General features: G+C 44.9%; 1 protein-coding gene across 1 annotated transcript in view; it reads left to right on the top strand.

Moving 5' to 3' along the window:
• The window catches only part of LOC122552627 (5-hydroxytryptamine receptor 1D), a 37,720-nt gene extending 24,662 nt beyond the window's left edge, over positions 1-13,058 (top strand). The window contains exon 3 of the mRNA XM_043695405.2: positions 7,635-13,058. Within this exon, the coding sequence (XP_043551340.2) occupies positions 7,635-8,951 (1,317 nt within the window). The 3' untranslated portion in view covers positions 8,952-13,058. The remainder of the gene's footprint in view (positions 1-7,634) is intronic.
• Positions 13,059-16,167: the final 3,109 nt, after the last annotated feature.

Here is a 16,167-nt window from a genome sequence, read left to right as displayed (position 1 = left end):
ATTGAGAAACTGAAATTGGCCACCAGCCACATAAAGAGATAGATTGTGAAAACTTGGTCAAAGAAATGGGTTTAAGGAATGAGAGATGCACTTATGCAGGGAGGTTTAGAGCGGGAATCCTAGAGGTTATAGCTCAGACAGTTGAAGACCCATCTAACAATGGTCATATAGAGGATATAAGGTGTACAAAACATTAGAGTGGTGCTGGAAAAGCACAGCTGGTCAGGCAGCATCCAAGGAGCAAGAAAATCGATGTTTTGGACAGGAGCCCTAAATCAGGAATGAGGCTGGGAGCCTCTGGGGTGGACAGATAAATGGGAGGGGGATAGGGCTGGGGAGAAGGTAGCTAACCAGTTCCAACCTTCCAGCTCAGCACCATCCTCATGACTTGTCCCATCTGCCAATCTTCCTTCCCACCTACCCGCTCCACCCTCCTCTCTGACCTATCACCTTTATCCCCACCTCCATCCACCTACTGCACTCTTAGCTACCTTCTCCAAAACCCACCCCCCTCCCATTTATCTGTCCACCCCAGAGGCTCCCAGCCTCATTCCTGATTAAGGGCTCCTGTCCAAAACATCGATTTTCTTGCTCCTTGGATGCTGCCTGACCAGCTTACTATGTTAGAGACACTGCACAAATGCAAGTTGTCAGTGACAATGGAAGAGCTTTCCACTAATTCCTTCACACTGTCTATCTTTATCAATACTGGTGTCATGTAACATTACAGTGTATTGGTGTAGTATAATCCTAAAACATTAAATGTTTGCTGCCCTGTTGCTGTGTCTGAATAATCTCATGTAGCAGATTATTCAACAAAATTGGAATCGTTTTGCTATGAACAAGAACAGTATATGCTGAGGACTTGTGTGCCTGCTCTCTCTGATTATCTTTCATGGCTTAAGTATATTTCCCCATTCGGGTGGCTGTGCAGTGCAGTGTCACCTGTCATTTAACCAACAGGAGTTAGTGAAGCAATCTTTTGGGATGAATGAGATGGGCGATGATGAGAAATCTGGGAGAATTGTGCAAAACGTTGGGCAAGGTCTTTCTCGCTCTCGAGAGCAACCAGTTGCATTTCCTAACAAGATACCAGGCATAAAGATAAGTTTCTCACTAGGGACGAGATTCTTGCCAGCAAACGTAGAGATGAGATATTCACTAATTGGCGTATAGATGTGATTCTCACTAGCTGGTGTTTAGTTAAGACTCACTAGCCAGCACAGAGACAAGCCTCTCACTGGCAAATGTCGAGATGATATTCTCGCTAGTAAGCAACGAGGTGCCTATTGAGGGGCATAATTGCTTGCTGTCATCCTTATTAATATGCAGCTTCCTAAGCTACCACCTGCTGTGAGGAAACTCTCTGTCGACAATACCCAGTAGGAAAGGCTGAGCCACTACTTGGCCACTTGCTCCTCTGGGCTGCCATCATGGTCACCTAGCACCATCATCTCAGGGCACATACCATAGACACTGATATTCAACCTGTAACAGCCTGCCCATATCATCATGGCACATCAATGATCCATTTCCAATATGCTTCTATACTTCAATGCTGTATCTCAGCACCTCTAATTGGAATGTCACACAGGGACAGGTACCCAGCTCACAGACTGGGCTAGGCTGTAGCTCAGGGCTGCTCGCTTGCTCTCTCAGCAGTCACTCACTTTGAGCCTCCCGGCCTCACCACTTTTTCACTTTGCCCCCTCAGCCAGAGCTAGCGATCTCACAGGGACTTCTTTATTGTTTTGTGTTTTAGCACGGATACTGCACCGGGCAGCTCATCATTGTTCTCAGCAAAGCTCAATCACATCAAGGGAGGGAGAGAGCTTTCAGGGGGAGCATAACACGTTTGGTGGGGGGGTGTCCAAAATCAGCTTGTACTCAGTCTATCAGTCTCTCCCCTCATAAGACAAAAGCCTATGACCCAGCCTGGTGCTTCTTTTCCTGATGTGGGCTGTTTCCTCCTATACTAACTGAAAGGGAAGTACTGAAGGAGATGGAAGTGGTTGGCCCAGCTCTTTATGTAGAATGGGGGAAAGGTGGTGAGGTGTTCTGTGTGAATGTGTGTCTGTGTGTGTAAAAACGCAATATGAATTAGTGAGAGTAGTAGACTGTGAGTCTTGATGGGGGTTGGGTATAGTAGCAGAGAGAAAGAGAGAGATGGCAAAGAGATGGTGGCAGTTATGCTGCAGGAACAGAGATTGGGCTGGTCTACTCTGGTGTCATGGCCTGTACTACAGGTCTTGGGGGTAGAGGACTTCACTCCTCTGCACCGCACCGTCCGGGCATAGGAACTGCTTAATGAGGCAACTTGGTAAGATAGTGTGAGAAAACTCAATTGGCATTATGAAGAGAATCTATCCATGAAGCCTAACCAATATGACACTTTACCAAATTATGCCAAGATTCCGCCCAATGTTTTTTCTATATTGTACTATTAACAATAACTTATAAAATTGTATGCTGTAGGAGGAGAAGTAGGTCATTCAGCCTGTTGAGTCTGGTTTATTATTCAATGATGATCCTCAACTCTGCTTTCCTGCTTTTTCCCTATAACCCTCGAATCTCTTACTGATTAAAAATCTGTCTCTTTCAGCCTTAAATATACTTAATGACCCAGCCTCAACAGCCCTGTGTGGTAAAGAATTCCACAGAGTCAATTCTCTCTGAGAAGAAATTCCTCCTCATCTCTGTCTTGAATGGGTGACCCCTTATTTTGAGATGATGTCATCTGGTCCTAAATTCTCCCACAAAGGGAAACAACTTTTCTACATTTACCCTGTCAAATCCCTGATGAATCGTTACGTTTCAATAAGGTTATCTCTCATTCCTTTAAATTCCAATAAATACGGGCTCAATCTACGCGACATGGTCTAATAAGACTGTTCCTCCATTCCTGGTAACAGCCAAATGAACATTCCTTGAGCTATCTCTAATAACTGCTTATCTCTCCTTAGATAGAGGGACCAAACTGTTCACAGTATTCCAGCTGTGGTGTGACTTTTCCTGTTTTTTTAATGCTCCATTCCCTTTGAAATAAAAGGTGATACTCTATTTGCTCCCCCTTTCTCCCTGCTGAACTTGTATGCTGGCTTTTTCTAATACATGGAAGTGAACTCCCAAATCCACCGGTTCTATGCCTTTCTACTGTTAATGAAATAATATTCAATTCCTATATTCTTCCTTCTAAAGTGCATACCTCACATTTTCCCACCTTATATTCTACCAAGTTTTTGCCCACTCATTTAATCTGTCTATAACCCTCTGCAGACTCTTTGTGTCTTCCTCACCACCTGTCTCCTCCTCTATCTTTGTATGATCACTCCAATTCCAGCAACATCCTTGTAAATCGTTTCTGAACCCTTTCAAGTTTAACATCTTTCCTACAGCAGGGAGACCAGAACTGAACACAATATTCTAAAAGTGGCCTCACCAATGTCCTGTACAACCGCAACATGACCTCCCAACTCCTTTACTGTACTCAGTGTACTGATTAGTGAAGGCAAGTATGCAAAACAACCTTTTCACTACCCTGTCTACCTGTGACTCCCCTTTCAAGGAACAATGCACCTACACCCCTAGTCCCCTCTGTTCAGCAACTCTCCCCAGGGCCTGACCATTAACTGTATAAGTGCTGCCCTGATTTGCCTTTCCAAAATGCATCACCTCACATTTATTTAAATTAAACTCCATCTGTCACTCTCGGCCCATCTGATCAGGATCCTTTTGTATTTTTAAATAATCTTCTTCACTATCCACTACACCACCAATTACAGTGACATCTGCAAACTTACTAACCATACCTCCTATATTCACACCCAAATCATTTCTATAAATGAAGAAAAGCAGTGGACCCAGCACCTATCCTTGTGACACATCACTGATCACAGACCTGCAGTCCAATAAACAACCCTCCACCCTCACCACCCTCTGTCTCCTACTTTCAAGCTAGTTCTGTATCCAAATGGCTAGCTCCCCGATTCCATGTGATCAAGCCTTGCTAACGAGTCTACCATGTGGAACCTTGTCTAACATCTCAGTGAGTTCCATATAAATACCGTCTACCATTCTGCCTTCTTCAATCTTCTTTGTCACTTCTTTAAAAAAAACTCAATCAAGTTAGACATGATTTCCCATACACAAAGCCATGTCGACTCTCCCCAATCAGACCTTGATTTTCCAAATGCTGTCCTTCAGAAGCCTCTCCAACAACTTATCCACTACTGACATAAAGCTCAATGGTCTGCAGTTACCTGCCATTTTCTTACCACCTTTCTTAAATGATGGCACCAGATTCGCCAACCTCCAATCTTCTGGCACCTCACCTGTAGCTATCGATGATAATGAATATCTCAGCAAGGGCCCAGCAATCACTTTCCTAGCTTCCTACAAAGATCTGGGATATACCTGATCAGGTTGTGGAGATTATCCACCTTTATGCATTTTAAGATGTCTAACACCTCTCCTCTGTAATATGGACAATTTTCAAGATATCACTATTTATTTCCCCAAGTACTCTAGCTTCCATATCCACTCCACAGTAAGTACTGACACGAAATATGTGTTTTACATTTTACCCATCTCCTGTGTTCCCCACATAGGTGACTATGTTGATCTTTAAAGGTGACACTGACTCTCAGGAGGCTCCAGTTCCCCTTTAAGATGCTATTTAAAACCTGCCTCTGTTACCGAGTCATTTGGTCACCTATTCTAATGGCTCTGTGTAAAATGTCGTCTGATTATGACTGCTGTGACCTTGGAACGTTTCACTGCGCTAAAGGTGCTACATGACTTCAAGTTGTTATTGGTGTCTGTCAGGGTTATCATTCTACACAGGTTAAGGATATCAAAGCTTCAGAACTTATTGTTTAAAATGGAGCCTCTAACCTTCAGGTCCGAACTTAAAGTCATCGTATAAAGTCCAGGTTAGTCCTTAATGGAGATCTGAGTACAAGCCCTCAGGAAGGAGTTTGGAAGGATTGCAGCAGAACATGATGGAGCAGTTAAATGGTTTAAATCGAGAAGATGGGCTCATTTGAAGGTAAAGAGTTGTTTTAAGATGATTAAAGGATTTATTCAAGTTGATAAGAAACACAGTAACTCCTCTGATTGGGGTGGGAGGATGGGGGGGAAGTCCAGAATAAGAAATTACAGTAAGATTAGAGGCGGTCCATTCAGGAGTGACAGCAAGGAGCACTGCTTCACACAGAACTGCAGTGGAAAATTTGAAACTCTCTGCCAAAATGCTTTTAACAATGGGGATCAAGTGAAAAAGTCAAAGGTAATGTCAGTAAATTGTCAGGTATTGAAGAATACTGAACAAAAGCAAGCAAAGGGAGTTGTGGGCAGAAATTAGTCAGGATGGAATTTTCCTTCCAGATGAATAGAATTGAAAGGCAGAGAAGTTGTATTGAACTTATATAGAACATGATGAGACCTCATTTGGAATTCAAGAATAGAAACACTGGACAAGGTACGAGAAAGATTTATGCCCATTTTACATCTCTTCTTTTTCTTTCTTCACCATTAAGAATCTCTTTGTCATCAATTCTGGGCCTTTACACCGTCTACCCTATTACTCCTCTACCTCTGTCAAAAGTATTTTAAAAAACTATTTTTCAAAACTTTCAGTGCTGAAGAACAAGTCTTATTGGACTTGAAACATCAATTCTGTTTTTCTCTCCTCAGATACTGCCAGACCTGCTGAGTTTTCTGGCATTTTTTTATGTTTGAGAAGAAAGATTTACAGGGCACAATGACTCAGTGGTTAGCACTGCTGCCTCACAGCACCAGGGACCTGGGTTCGAGTCTACCCTCAGGCGCCCGCCTGGGTGGGGCTTGCACATTCTCCTTGTACCTTTGTGGATTTCCTCCAGGTGCTCTGGTTTTCCCCCACAGCGCTGATTAGGTTGGATTGGCCACACTAAATTGCCCGTAGTGTCCACGAATGTGTAGATTAGATGAGTCAGCCATGGGAAATGTAGAGTTACAGGTAGGTCTGGATGGGATGCTCTTCAGAAGGTTCTTGATGGGCTGAATAGCCTGCTTCCACACTGTAGAGATTCTATGATAGTGCAAGAACTAAACATTTGTATCCATCAGAAATATACTACAGAAAAAAAGAAATGGTTGAACAGTGACCTACTAGAAATCTTTAAAATCACAATGTTGATAGGGTAGATGTGGAAAAATGCTTCCATTTGTGTCAAAGCTAAAGTGCACATGGCGGTGAAATTCTTTACCCAGAGTCTGGTTAGCAAGTGGAACTAGTTGAGGTGAATAGTGAGGATACATTTTAGGGAACAATAGATGATTTTTTAAATGTATTCACTGAAGGATGTGGATGTCACGAGCCAAGCCAGCATTTATTGTCCTTCTCTAATTGCCCAGGGGGCTGGTAAGAGTCAACCAAGAGTTAAGAGTCTGGAGTCACAGGTAGGCCAGACCAGGTAAGGATGGCAGTTTCCTTCCCGAAAAGACATTAGTGAACCAGGGGTTTTTCCAACAATTGACAATGGATTCATGGTCATCATTAGACTCCTAATTCCAGGTTTTTTTGTTGTATTTAAATTCCACCTTCTGCCGTCGCAAGGTTCGAACCCAAGTCTCCAGAACATCAGCTGAGTTTTTGGATTAATGGTCTAATGATAATACTAGGTCATGACCTTCCATAATTACATGGAGGAGAATGGAATACAGGATCTGTTGACAAGATGAGATGATGTAAGATGGGAGGAAATTGAAATGGAGGACGAATTCCTGCATGAACCAGTTGGGCCAAGTGGCCTGTTTGTGCACTGCACATTGGTGGTCCAGAATTTGATTCTCGCCAGCTGTTGGGTGGAGGGGCCCATAAATTCTCCAAGTGGCCCTCTCTCTTCCTTCCCAGCTGCCTGACCTGTCTGCAATTTAATGTGGCCCTGTCCTATTGCTGTCAAGGCCCTCACTGGCCAATTATTACTGATGGTTGACGGGTTTGGATCTTGGACATGGGCTGGTGAAGCCTGTGGGTCCTGGACGAGAAAGGCAGGTGGACAGGGGCTTCCCTTGAGGGTCCCTTTCCACAGTAGACAGCAACCACCACACTCCGTCCCCAAACTGTAAATGCCACTTTCCCTCACTTCCACTTAGCACCTTGGGACTACCCAGCCCCACACATATTCCCATACCCACTGGAGCGTCCAATAGGTGTGGCCTTCAATGAGGTCTTGGCTGATCTGATAATCCTTGACATGACCTTCCTGCCTTTCTCCCATAACCTCACTCATTAGAAATCTGTCTACCTCAGCCTTGAATATACTTAACAACCCAGCCTTGCCAGACCTCTGTAGTGAAGAATTCCACAGACTCAATCCTCTCTGAGAAAAGAGATTCCTCCTTTGTCTTAAATGGTTGATCTCTTATTCTGATACACAATTAGGGCAATGGTTTCCCTTTGAAAAATGTATATATAATTGAATGGGGAAACTGGTTGGGGGTGTGTTTGGGGGGGGGGGGGGAGCGGTGGAGAGGGGGGTTGAATGGCCTGCCCTTGTTCCTGGTTGGTGTGCAGCGAGGCTGTGTATCCCACTATTGATACCTGCACTGATATTGTTGTGTGTTTCCTCCCTCTCCCTCTCTGGCTACAGGATCTGTGCCTCTACGTGGGTTACACCTCCTCAGTTTACTGCACAGCCTCAGTGCTGACTCTGGCAGCCATTGCACTGGACCGGTACCATGCCATCATCGACTGCTTGCAATATAACTCTCAGAGCACCGTGCGCCGGACAGTTGCCACAGTGGTCTGGATCTGGCTGCAGTCAGCCCTCAGCAGCTGCCCGCCGTTGCTGGGCTGGGGCCGCTTCGGCTACTCTCCCGCTGGTTACAGCTGCTCGGTGGAGTGGGCCGACAGCCTGAGCTACACGGGCTTTGTGGCCATCTTCTCCTTCCTGCTGCCCGCCTCCGTCATGGTCTTCTGCTATGCCCGCATCGTCAAGGTGGCCCGGGGTCATGCAAAGCGAATCCATGACATCGAGAGCCAACTGCATCGCCATGGAAACCCCGGCGACAGGCCCAGCGACAGGCCTACGTTTACGCAGCTGATCTGCAGTGTTGACTCACGAGGCTGTGAAGAGACCCAGACTCAGGCCCAGGGCAGGGCTCGGGCAGGGGGCCTGAGCAAGAGACCCGACATTTTCTCCCGGTGTGGCTCCCCGGGCCGGGAGCACCATGGCGCTTTCCGCCTCTTCCTGGTGATCTTCGCCTTCTTCTGCTGCTGGGTGCCATATGAGATTGTGGGCCTGGTGCGGGCTGTGGAGGCAGCGGCACTGAGAGCAAGCGATACCCGGGCCTCCCCTTCTGCCTCGCCCTCCCGGGTCCCCCCTGCTCTAGTGACCGCTGTACACTGGCTGGCCCTCCTGAACTCGGACATTAACCCGCTGCTGTACGCCCTGCTGAGCCGGCGATTCCGTAAGGCCCTGCGGCATTGGCAGCGCAGGCTGGAGGCCAAGGTATGGCTGACAGGCCCGAGGCTCCGGCGAGAGGAGGGGGCCAAGGCCACGGGAGGAGGAGGTGCTGCCATCTCCCTCTTTCTGCCCAACCCAGGCACCGAGCAGAAGCGGAGCAGCTCCAATGCTACTGCCATCAGCCAGCTCAGCCCTCAGCACCGGCTCCATGCCCGCTCCTGCTCTGTCTTCTCCGTCAGCTCCTTCCCTCAGGATCGTTCGCCCTTCGATGCCTCAGCTGACTCTCCGCTCTGTCTCCTGCCCGAACGGACGTCAGAAGAGCCCGGAGGTCGACAGAGCGAGATTCCTGGTGCCCGCTACTTAAATGTGCCCCAGCATGTGCCGCCAGAGACGGACACCATGTTGCTGTCATCTCCAGTTCTCAGTGAGAAATCCACATCCACATTTGTATTCGGAAAGATCACAGTGAAGGTGGAAAGCAACACCGTTGTCGAGTTATAGGTGCTGGAACATTGCCCGCCTGTACTTGAACCTTTGTATCTGCCACTTGGGTTTGGCTTCCCTCCTGCACTCCATGGACGTGTCAAAGCAAATGAGTGAACTTTCAGAGGGTTGGGTATTGTATCACTCACTGATTGTACAGGTAGACATGCGCTCCTGTTTGTTAGTACAGGTAGACACATGCCCCTCACTGATGGTACAGGCAGACATGTACCCCTCACCGGTGGTACAGGCAGACACATGCACTTGCTTCCAGGTGCAGCTGACAGCCCATAGCCATAAGCACAAGGGGCCTGTCTTACACAGGGCCCTATGGCCTAAGAGAGAGAAACGAGATCAAAGAGACAGAATCAAGAAGAAAGGGTATTACCTGCATAAGGTTGATATTTAGGGAAAGACTAAATGCTCCATCCCCTCCTGCTACATCCTATACTCCCATCCCACTCCCCACTGACATGTAACCTTGCCTGGGAGAGGCAAACACACAGAAAATAAAACCACGATGAGGATTTCAGAAAGTTACATTTGCCACCAATTCTTACTGAATTCAACCAAGGTCTCAGAGCAGGTGTGCAAACTATCTTTAGTAAACCAATTTGTCATTGGTCAGTGATTGCTGCAGATTTAAATGACTGTGCAACACCTCAACCCCCTACTGTCAGATACTGACAGAACGCCCCTGGTGCTCACCTTCCACCCTACCAACCTTCGCATAAACCAAATCATCCGCCGACATTTCCACCACCTCCAAACAGACCCCACCACCAGGAATATATTTCCCTCCCCACCCCTTTTCACCTTCCGCAAAGACCATTTCCTCCGTGACTACCTGGTCAGGTCCACGCCCCCCTACAACCCAACCTCCCATCCTGGCACTTTCCCCTGCCACCGCAGGAACTGTAAAACCTGCACCCACACCTCCTCCCTCACCTCTATCCAAGGCCCTAAAGGAGCCTTCCACATCCATCAAAGTTTTACTTGCACATCCACTAATATCATTTATTGTATCCGTTGCTCCCGATGCAGTCTCCTCTACATTGGGGAGACTGTACACCTCCTAGCAGAGCGCTTTAGGGAACATCTCCGGGACATCCGCACCAATCAACCACACCACCCCGTGGCCCAACATTTCAACTCCCCCTCCCACTCTGCCGAGGACATGGAGGTCCTGGGCCTCCTTCACCGCTGCTCCCTCACCACCAGACGCCTGGAGGAAGAACGCCTCATCTTCCGCCTCGGAACACTTCAACCCCAGGGCATCAATGTGGACTTCAACAGTTTCCTCATTTCCCCTTCCCCCCACCTCACCCTAGTTCCAAACTTCCAGCTCAGCACTGTCCCCATGACTTGTCCGATCTGCCTATCTCCTTTTCCACCTATCCACTCCACCCTCTCCTCCCTGACCTATCACCTTCATCCCCTCCCCCACTCACCCATTGTACTCTATGCTACTTTCTCCCCACCTCCACCCTCCTCTAGCTTATCTCTCCACGCTTCAGGCTCACTGCCTTTATTCCTGATGAAGGGCTTTTGCCCGAAACATCGATTTCGCTGCTCTTGGATGCTGCCTGAACTGCTGTGCTCTTCCAGCACCACTAATCCAGAATCTGGTTTCCAGCATCTGCAGTCATTGTTTTTTCCTCCATTCTCTATAGGTGCACAGAGCAAGAAAACATTAACCTGATGCCATTTTATGTTTAACATCTTCTGCACATTAGCATTTGCAGATGGTTTCAGATGATGCAACTCTTCCCCTACATCATACATGGTTATGAAAAGAAACCCTACTTTCCATCTAGCCAATCATCATGATGGAAGCAAAATAGTGCAGATGCTAGAGATCTGAAATAAAATCAGAAAGTGCTGTGGGAACTCAGCAGGTCTGGCAGCGTTTGGGGAGAGGGAAACTTGAGATCGTCAATGTCCCATGCTTAGTGCTCCCTCCAACCACAGTCATGTAACATGCGAGAGGTAAACAAACAGAAGCACTGTAAAGGAGTAGATAATTTGGGCACCTGCATTTATCTTCATCACCCTCTATTGAATTCTGTCAAACCTCAGAGCTGAAAAGGCAAATGTGGTAATTATTTTTCAGAAGATGAGTTACGTTGGATTCAAAACATAAATCCATTTCTCTCTCTCCACAGATACTGCCAGACCTGCTGGGTTTCTTCTGCATTCTCTGATTTTATTGTCAGTTTTCATGTTTGTTTAATGGGCTACAAAAGAATGAAAACGTTCTTACATTGTTAAAGGTTTGAGATCAAAACATGGATGTTGCAACCAGCTCCATATTTCAGTTCAATGGGATTGTGCTAGACTGTGCCAAAGAGAAAGACTTGAACTCAGTCAAAAATCATTAACTGTCACACAGTTAAAATCGGGCCCAAAGAGTTCTGTGCACCCAAAATCACTTTGTTTTGTTGTTTGTACGATTCCTTCGTCAGCTGGTAGTGTGTTTCAGGTAAGATAAGTAAGTGGTTCAAGTCTTGTGATGACTGTTCAGAACCTGCAGTATAGCAACTGATGTTCATTGATTTTCATTGTGAGCTGAATGGCCTGCTCATGTTTCAATGCACAAGCATTAATGGTCAAAGACTAATGAGTTAATCGATTAATTAAATGGCATTTCTCTGCTGTTATAACAGTATTGATGACTTAAAACATGACAATACCTCTGTTAAAGAAGGGAATAAAGTAATATCATCCAATTAACATTCAGCTCTACGCCTGCACCAACTCTCCCAATCTCACTTCTGTCTCTGTGCTCTTGAACTGTTTGACACACAGCCTTGGATTAACTGTACTTCTCTCCAATTAAACATTGGTAAGACTAAAATCATAGTCAGTATTCTCCCTGCTCCACCCCAACGACCAGCTATGTATCTTCACCATTGACTCCACACTCCTGTTCCAGACTGAATCCGACTGTTCAAAATAGCATTGTTCTCTAGTTAAGTTTCCAAACCATATTCTTACTATCATAGAAACCAGCTTATCCCCACCTCTGTACCATTTCTTCCCTGACACCATCTGCCACTTAAACTTTCATCTATATTTATTGTTACCTCCAGACTCAATTACTCCAATGTTTACCTGACAGGCCTCCCAGCCTTCACTCTCCATAATCTTTAGCTCATTCCTCACTTTGCTTTTGGTGAGACATCTCACACCAAGCCACACTTGCCCATTAGAATCAGGCTGAAGCATGACCTACATTATGACCATCTTCTCCCATAGTCCTTACCCTAACCCCCACACTCCAGGCCTTGTATCACATGGGCTGCCCATCCACACAACCCATTGTCAGCCACTAATGGTGCCCATTAGCAGCTATTCCAGCTGATTTTAACTAAGTCCTTTGCCTATCCGACTGTTTTTAATCTCTGTTTGGACTCTATTTCCACTTATTGTTTACTCCTACTCCCTCCCTCCACCTCATCTTCTGTAGAATTACCAATTTTTTCTGAGCTGCCATCAGTTCTGAAGAAGGGTCACAGAACCCCAAAACATTAACTCTACTTTTAAAAAAATATCCCTTATCCTGGTTAGATGTTTTTTAAGACTAAATCTCCTGTTGGTTTTTTTCTTCTTATTAACTCTGCCTTCACTCCACTTTGCTGCCAGACCTGCTGAGCTTTACCAGCAATTTCTGTAGATTCTACAACCTTGGGTCCTCTTTTCCCCATTAAAGGTTATACTATTAATGCAAGTTGTCGCCTTTTTTTTTAAATAAACAAGCCATGGTTTTATTTAACAAGACTTGTTGTCTCAGCCTAAGTGTGAACCTCAGTTGAATTCTTCCAGTGTTCTCTCACTACTGTGACACCAGTTCCTGAAACATCGAAGATGAAAATTGCAGCGTGTACAAAGACAATGAACATTTCTCCAAATGCTATCTTTACAAATAGTCTGTGGGTCAATGCCGGTCGTGTTGCCAGGTGACAGTCTCATGAAACGAAATGGTACAGACAAATTCAAGTTGATAAATTCCTCAGACAAGTGCAAACAGTTTCTGCTTGAAGTAACTCACTGTGCCTTTCCTGTTAAGAGAGACTGTATGACTTCTGGTTAACTGTAGTTCAATGGACAATAAAATTTCTTCAAAAATCATTCAGATGGTCCCCACATTCACTAACATAGCAGTCCAGCTGCTGATATATTGTGTGTCAAATGGTCTACCCGTCTGTCAAGCTTCTGTTATGATTTTGGATGAAGAGAAGCTTTCACTGTAATTAAAGACATAATGAGTAGAACCAGCAGTAAGTTCTATGGTGTCTTGAACGTTGTCCACTATTCAGTAAGATGATCATTAATACAGCACTTTTCACAACCACCCTGGCCTCACATTGCTTTACAGCCAATGAAGTCCTTTGGAATTGTTGCCACTCTTGTAGGAAATACATCAGCCAACTAGCGCACAGCAACATCCTATCAATAGCAATGTGATAATGACCAGAGTCTTCAAACGTAGTTCATTCAGGAGAGATCATGATTGATAATACCTTTTAAGCAGACTTTCAGAACACTTACATTGGTTTTTCAGGTCTCACACTGGACTCTGCAAAAGTGTTTGAAAGGCCGAGGTTGAACAAGGTAGTTTTTTTCTCTCTCTCAGCAAGCTGTGCCCCAAATAAACTCCAAACAATATCCGAAGCAAATCAATAAACCTCAAACAAGTGGTTAGGCCACTGTGTGCAATTCTGGTCTCCCTCCTAACAGAAGGATGTTGCGAAACTTGAAAGGGTTCAGAAAAGATTTACAAGGATGTTTCCGGGGTTGGTCAGTTTGAACTATAGGGAGAGGCTGAATAGAGTGGAGCTATTTTCCCTGGAGTGTCAGAGGCTGAGGGGTGACTTTACAGATTTATAAAATCATGATGTGCATGGATCGGGTAAATAGACAGAGTCTTTTCCCTGGGGTGGGGGAGTCCAGAACTAGAAGGCAGAGGTTTAAGGTGAGTGGGGAAATATTTAAAAGGGACCTAAGAGGCAACTTTTTCATGCATGTATGGAATGAGCTGCCAGAGGAAGTGGTGGAGATACAAAATTACAACATTTAAAAGTCATCTGGGTGGGTATATGAATAGAAAGGGTTTAAGTGCTGGCAAATGGGACACGATTAATTTAGGATATCTGGTAGGCATGAGTTGGACCAAAAGATCTGGTTTCATACTGTGCAGCTCTTTGACTGTATATTTCCAATAAATCCAGCAGCTCCACAAACATAATAAAAACCAAAAGTGCTGCAGATGCTGGAAATTCCATTCGGTCCGATTCTGACGGTCACTGGATCCGAAACATTAACTCATTTCTCTGCACAGATGCTGTCACACCTGCTGAGGTTTTCCAGCAATTTCTGTTTTTGTAGCTCAAGAAACTTAGCTGTCTACTCAATCAAACCATGTGATTTCTAATAAATAGTTTCAGGAAAAGATGTCCTGTTGTCCATGACAAAAAGGTTCAAGTGTCCAAATGCACCACTTACCGCAATCCTTTAACACTAATCCTCAAATAAAGTGTCTTCATAACACTGAGTAATAGTTTGCTGTTCCTTTGCAGTTCCTGGAGTTGCAGAAAATTTGAAATACAGACACAAATGATACTGCAATTTCATCATGTATTAGGGTGTACATGAATTAATATATCAATCCCCTGCACTGTTCAGAGTTTTTGACAAAAGAATTACATTGTTTAATGGGAATTGATCAGCACCTCGATTCAAACAGGATAACATAATGCCTGCCAGGAGAACATTGCAAGGATGTGTCTGTCTGTAGCCCGTAATTTCTGTTCATTCTTATTCATTGGTGGGAAATCATTCCGGTGGCTGTAAAACCTGGCTTTTTTTCTGGTTGCCACAAACACTCGTGTTATTTTAAAGTTATAATTGCTGCCATATCCCTGCTTCTGATAACAAAATATGAAGATCTAACTTGTTCCAATAAAGTTGGTAATGTACCTGTGCACTAAACCATTTTGAAAAAGTAGATTGATACTTGCTCTAAAATTATTGACAAAACAATGTCATTCCAATGATCTGCTGAAATATCAGGTACATTAGAATTAAAGCAATAATTTCATAACTACAGTGATATCCACAAACTTTATTATTGGGGAAAAGAGTCCAAGAGTAAGGAAGTTGTTAAAACACAATACAAGTCTGGTTTGGCATCACCTGGGATTCATGCCTGGTTGTAGATGCCACATTATCAGAATGATGTGAAAATATTGGGGAGAGTGCAGAAAAAGATTCATGAAAATGGTTCCAGGAATGAGGACGTCCCATTGCTTGTATAGATTGGGTTAGTCATTGAGATGTACAGCACGGAAACAGACGCTTTGGTCCAACTCATCCATGCCAACTGGATATCCTAAATAACTCGAGTCCCATTTGCCAGCATTTGGCCCATATCCCTCCAAACCTTACTATTCATATACCCATCCAATGCCTTTTAAATATTGTAATTGTACCAGCCTCCACCGCTTCCTCTGGCAGCTCATTCCATACACACACCACCCTTTGCGTAGGTCCCTTTTAAATCTTTCCCCCTCACCTTGAATCTATGTCCTCTAGCTTTGAACACCCCCACCCCAGGGAAAAGACATTTGACAATTTTCCCTATCCATACCCCTCATGATTTTATAAATCTCTATAAGATCACCCCTCAGCCTCTGACACTCCAGGGAAAACAGCCCCAGCCTGTTCAGCATCTCCCTATAGCTCAAACCCTCCAAGCCTAGCAACATCCTTGTAAATCTTTTCTGAATCCCTTCAAGTTTCACAACATCTTTCCATTAGGAAGGAGACCAGAATTGCACGCAATATTCCAAAAGTGGCCTAACCAATGTCCTGTACAGCTGCAACATGACCTCCCAACTCCTCTACTCAATACTCTGACCAATAAAGGAAATCATATCAAACGTCTATCTACGCGCGACTCCACTTTCAAGGAGCTATGAACCTGCACTCCAAGATCTCCTTGTTCAGTAACACTTCCCAGGACCTTACTATTAAGTGTATAAGTCTTGCCCTGATTTGCCTTTTCAAAATGCAGCGCCACATTTATTTAAATTAAACTCCATCTACCAACTCCATTGGCCCATCTAATCAAGATCATGTCGTACTCTGAGGTAACCTTCTTTGCTGTCCACTACACCTCCAATTTTGGTGTCATCTGCAAACTTACTAACTACACCTCCTATGGAGATTTGAT

The sequence above is a fragment of the Chiloscyllium plagiosum genome, unplaced genomic scaffold, assembly GCF_037043375.1.
Source record: "Chiloscyllium plagiosum isolate Xiang-an unplaced genomic scaffold, Cpla_swu_hap1 HiC_scaffold_10, whole genome shotgun sequence".
In the NCBI taxonomy this organism is placed as follows: domain Eukaryota; kingdom Metazoa; phylum Chordata; class Chondrichthyes; order Orectolobiformes; family Hemiscylliidae; genus Chiloscyllium; species Chiloscyllium plagiosum.
The sequence above is the reverse complement of the archived record's forward strand: the minus strand, read 5'-3'. Positions and strand labels throughout refer to the sequence as shown.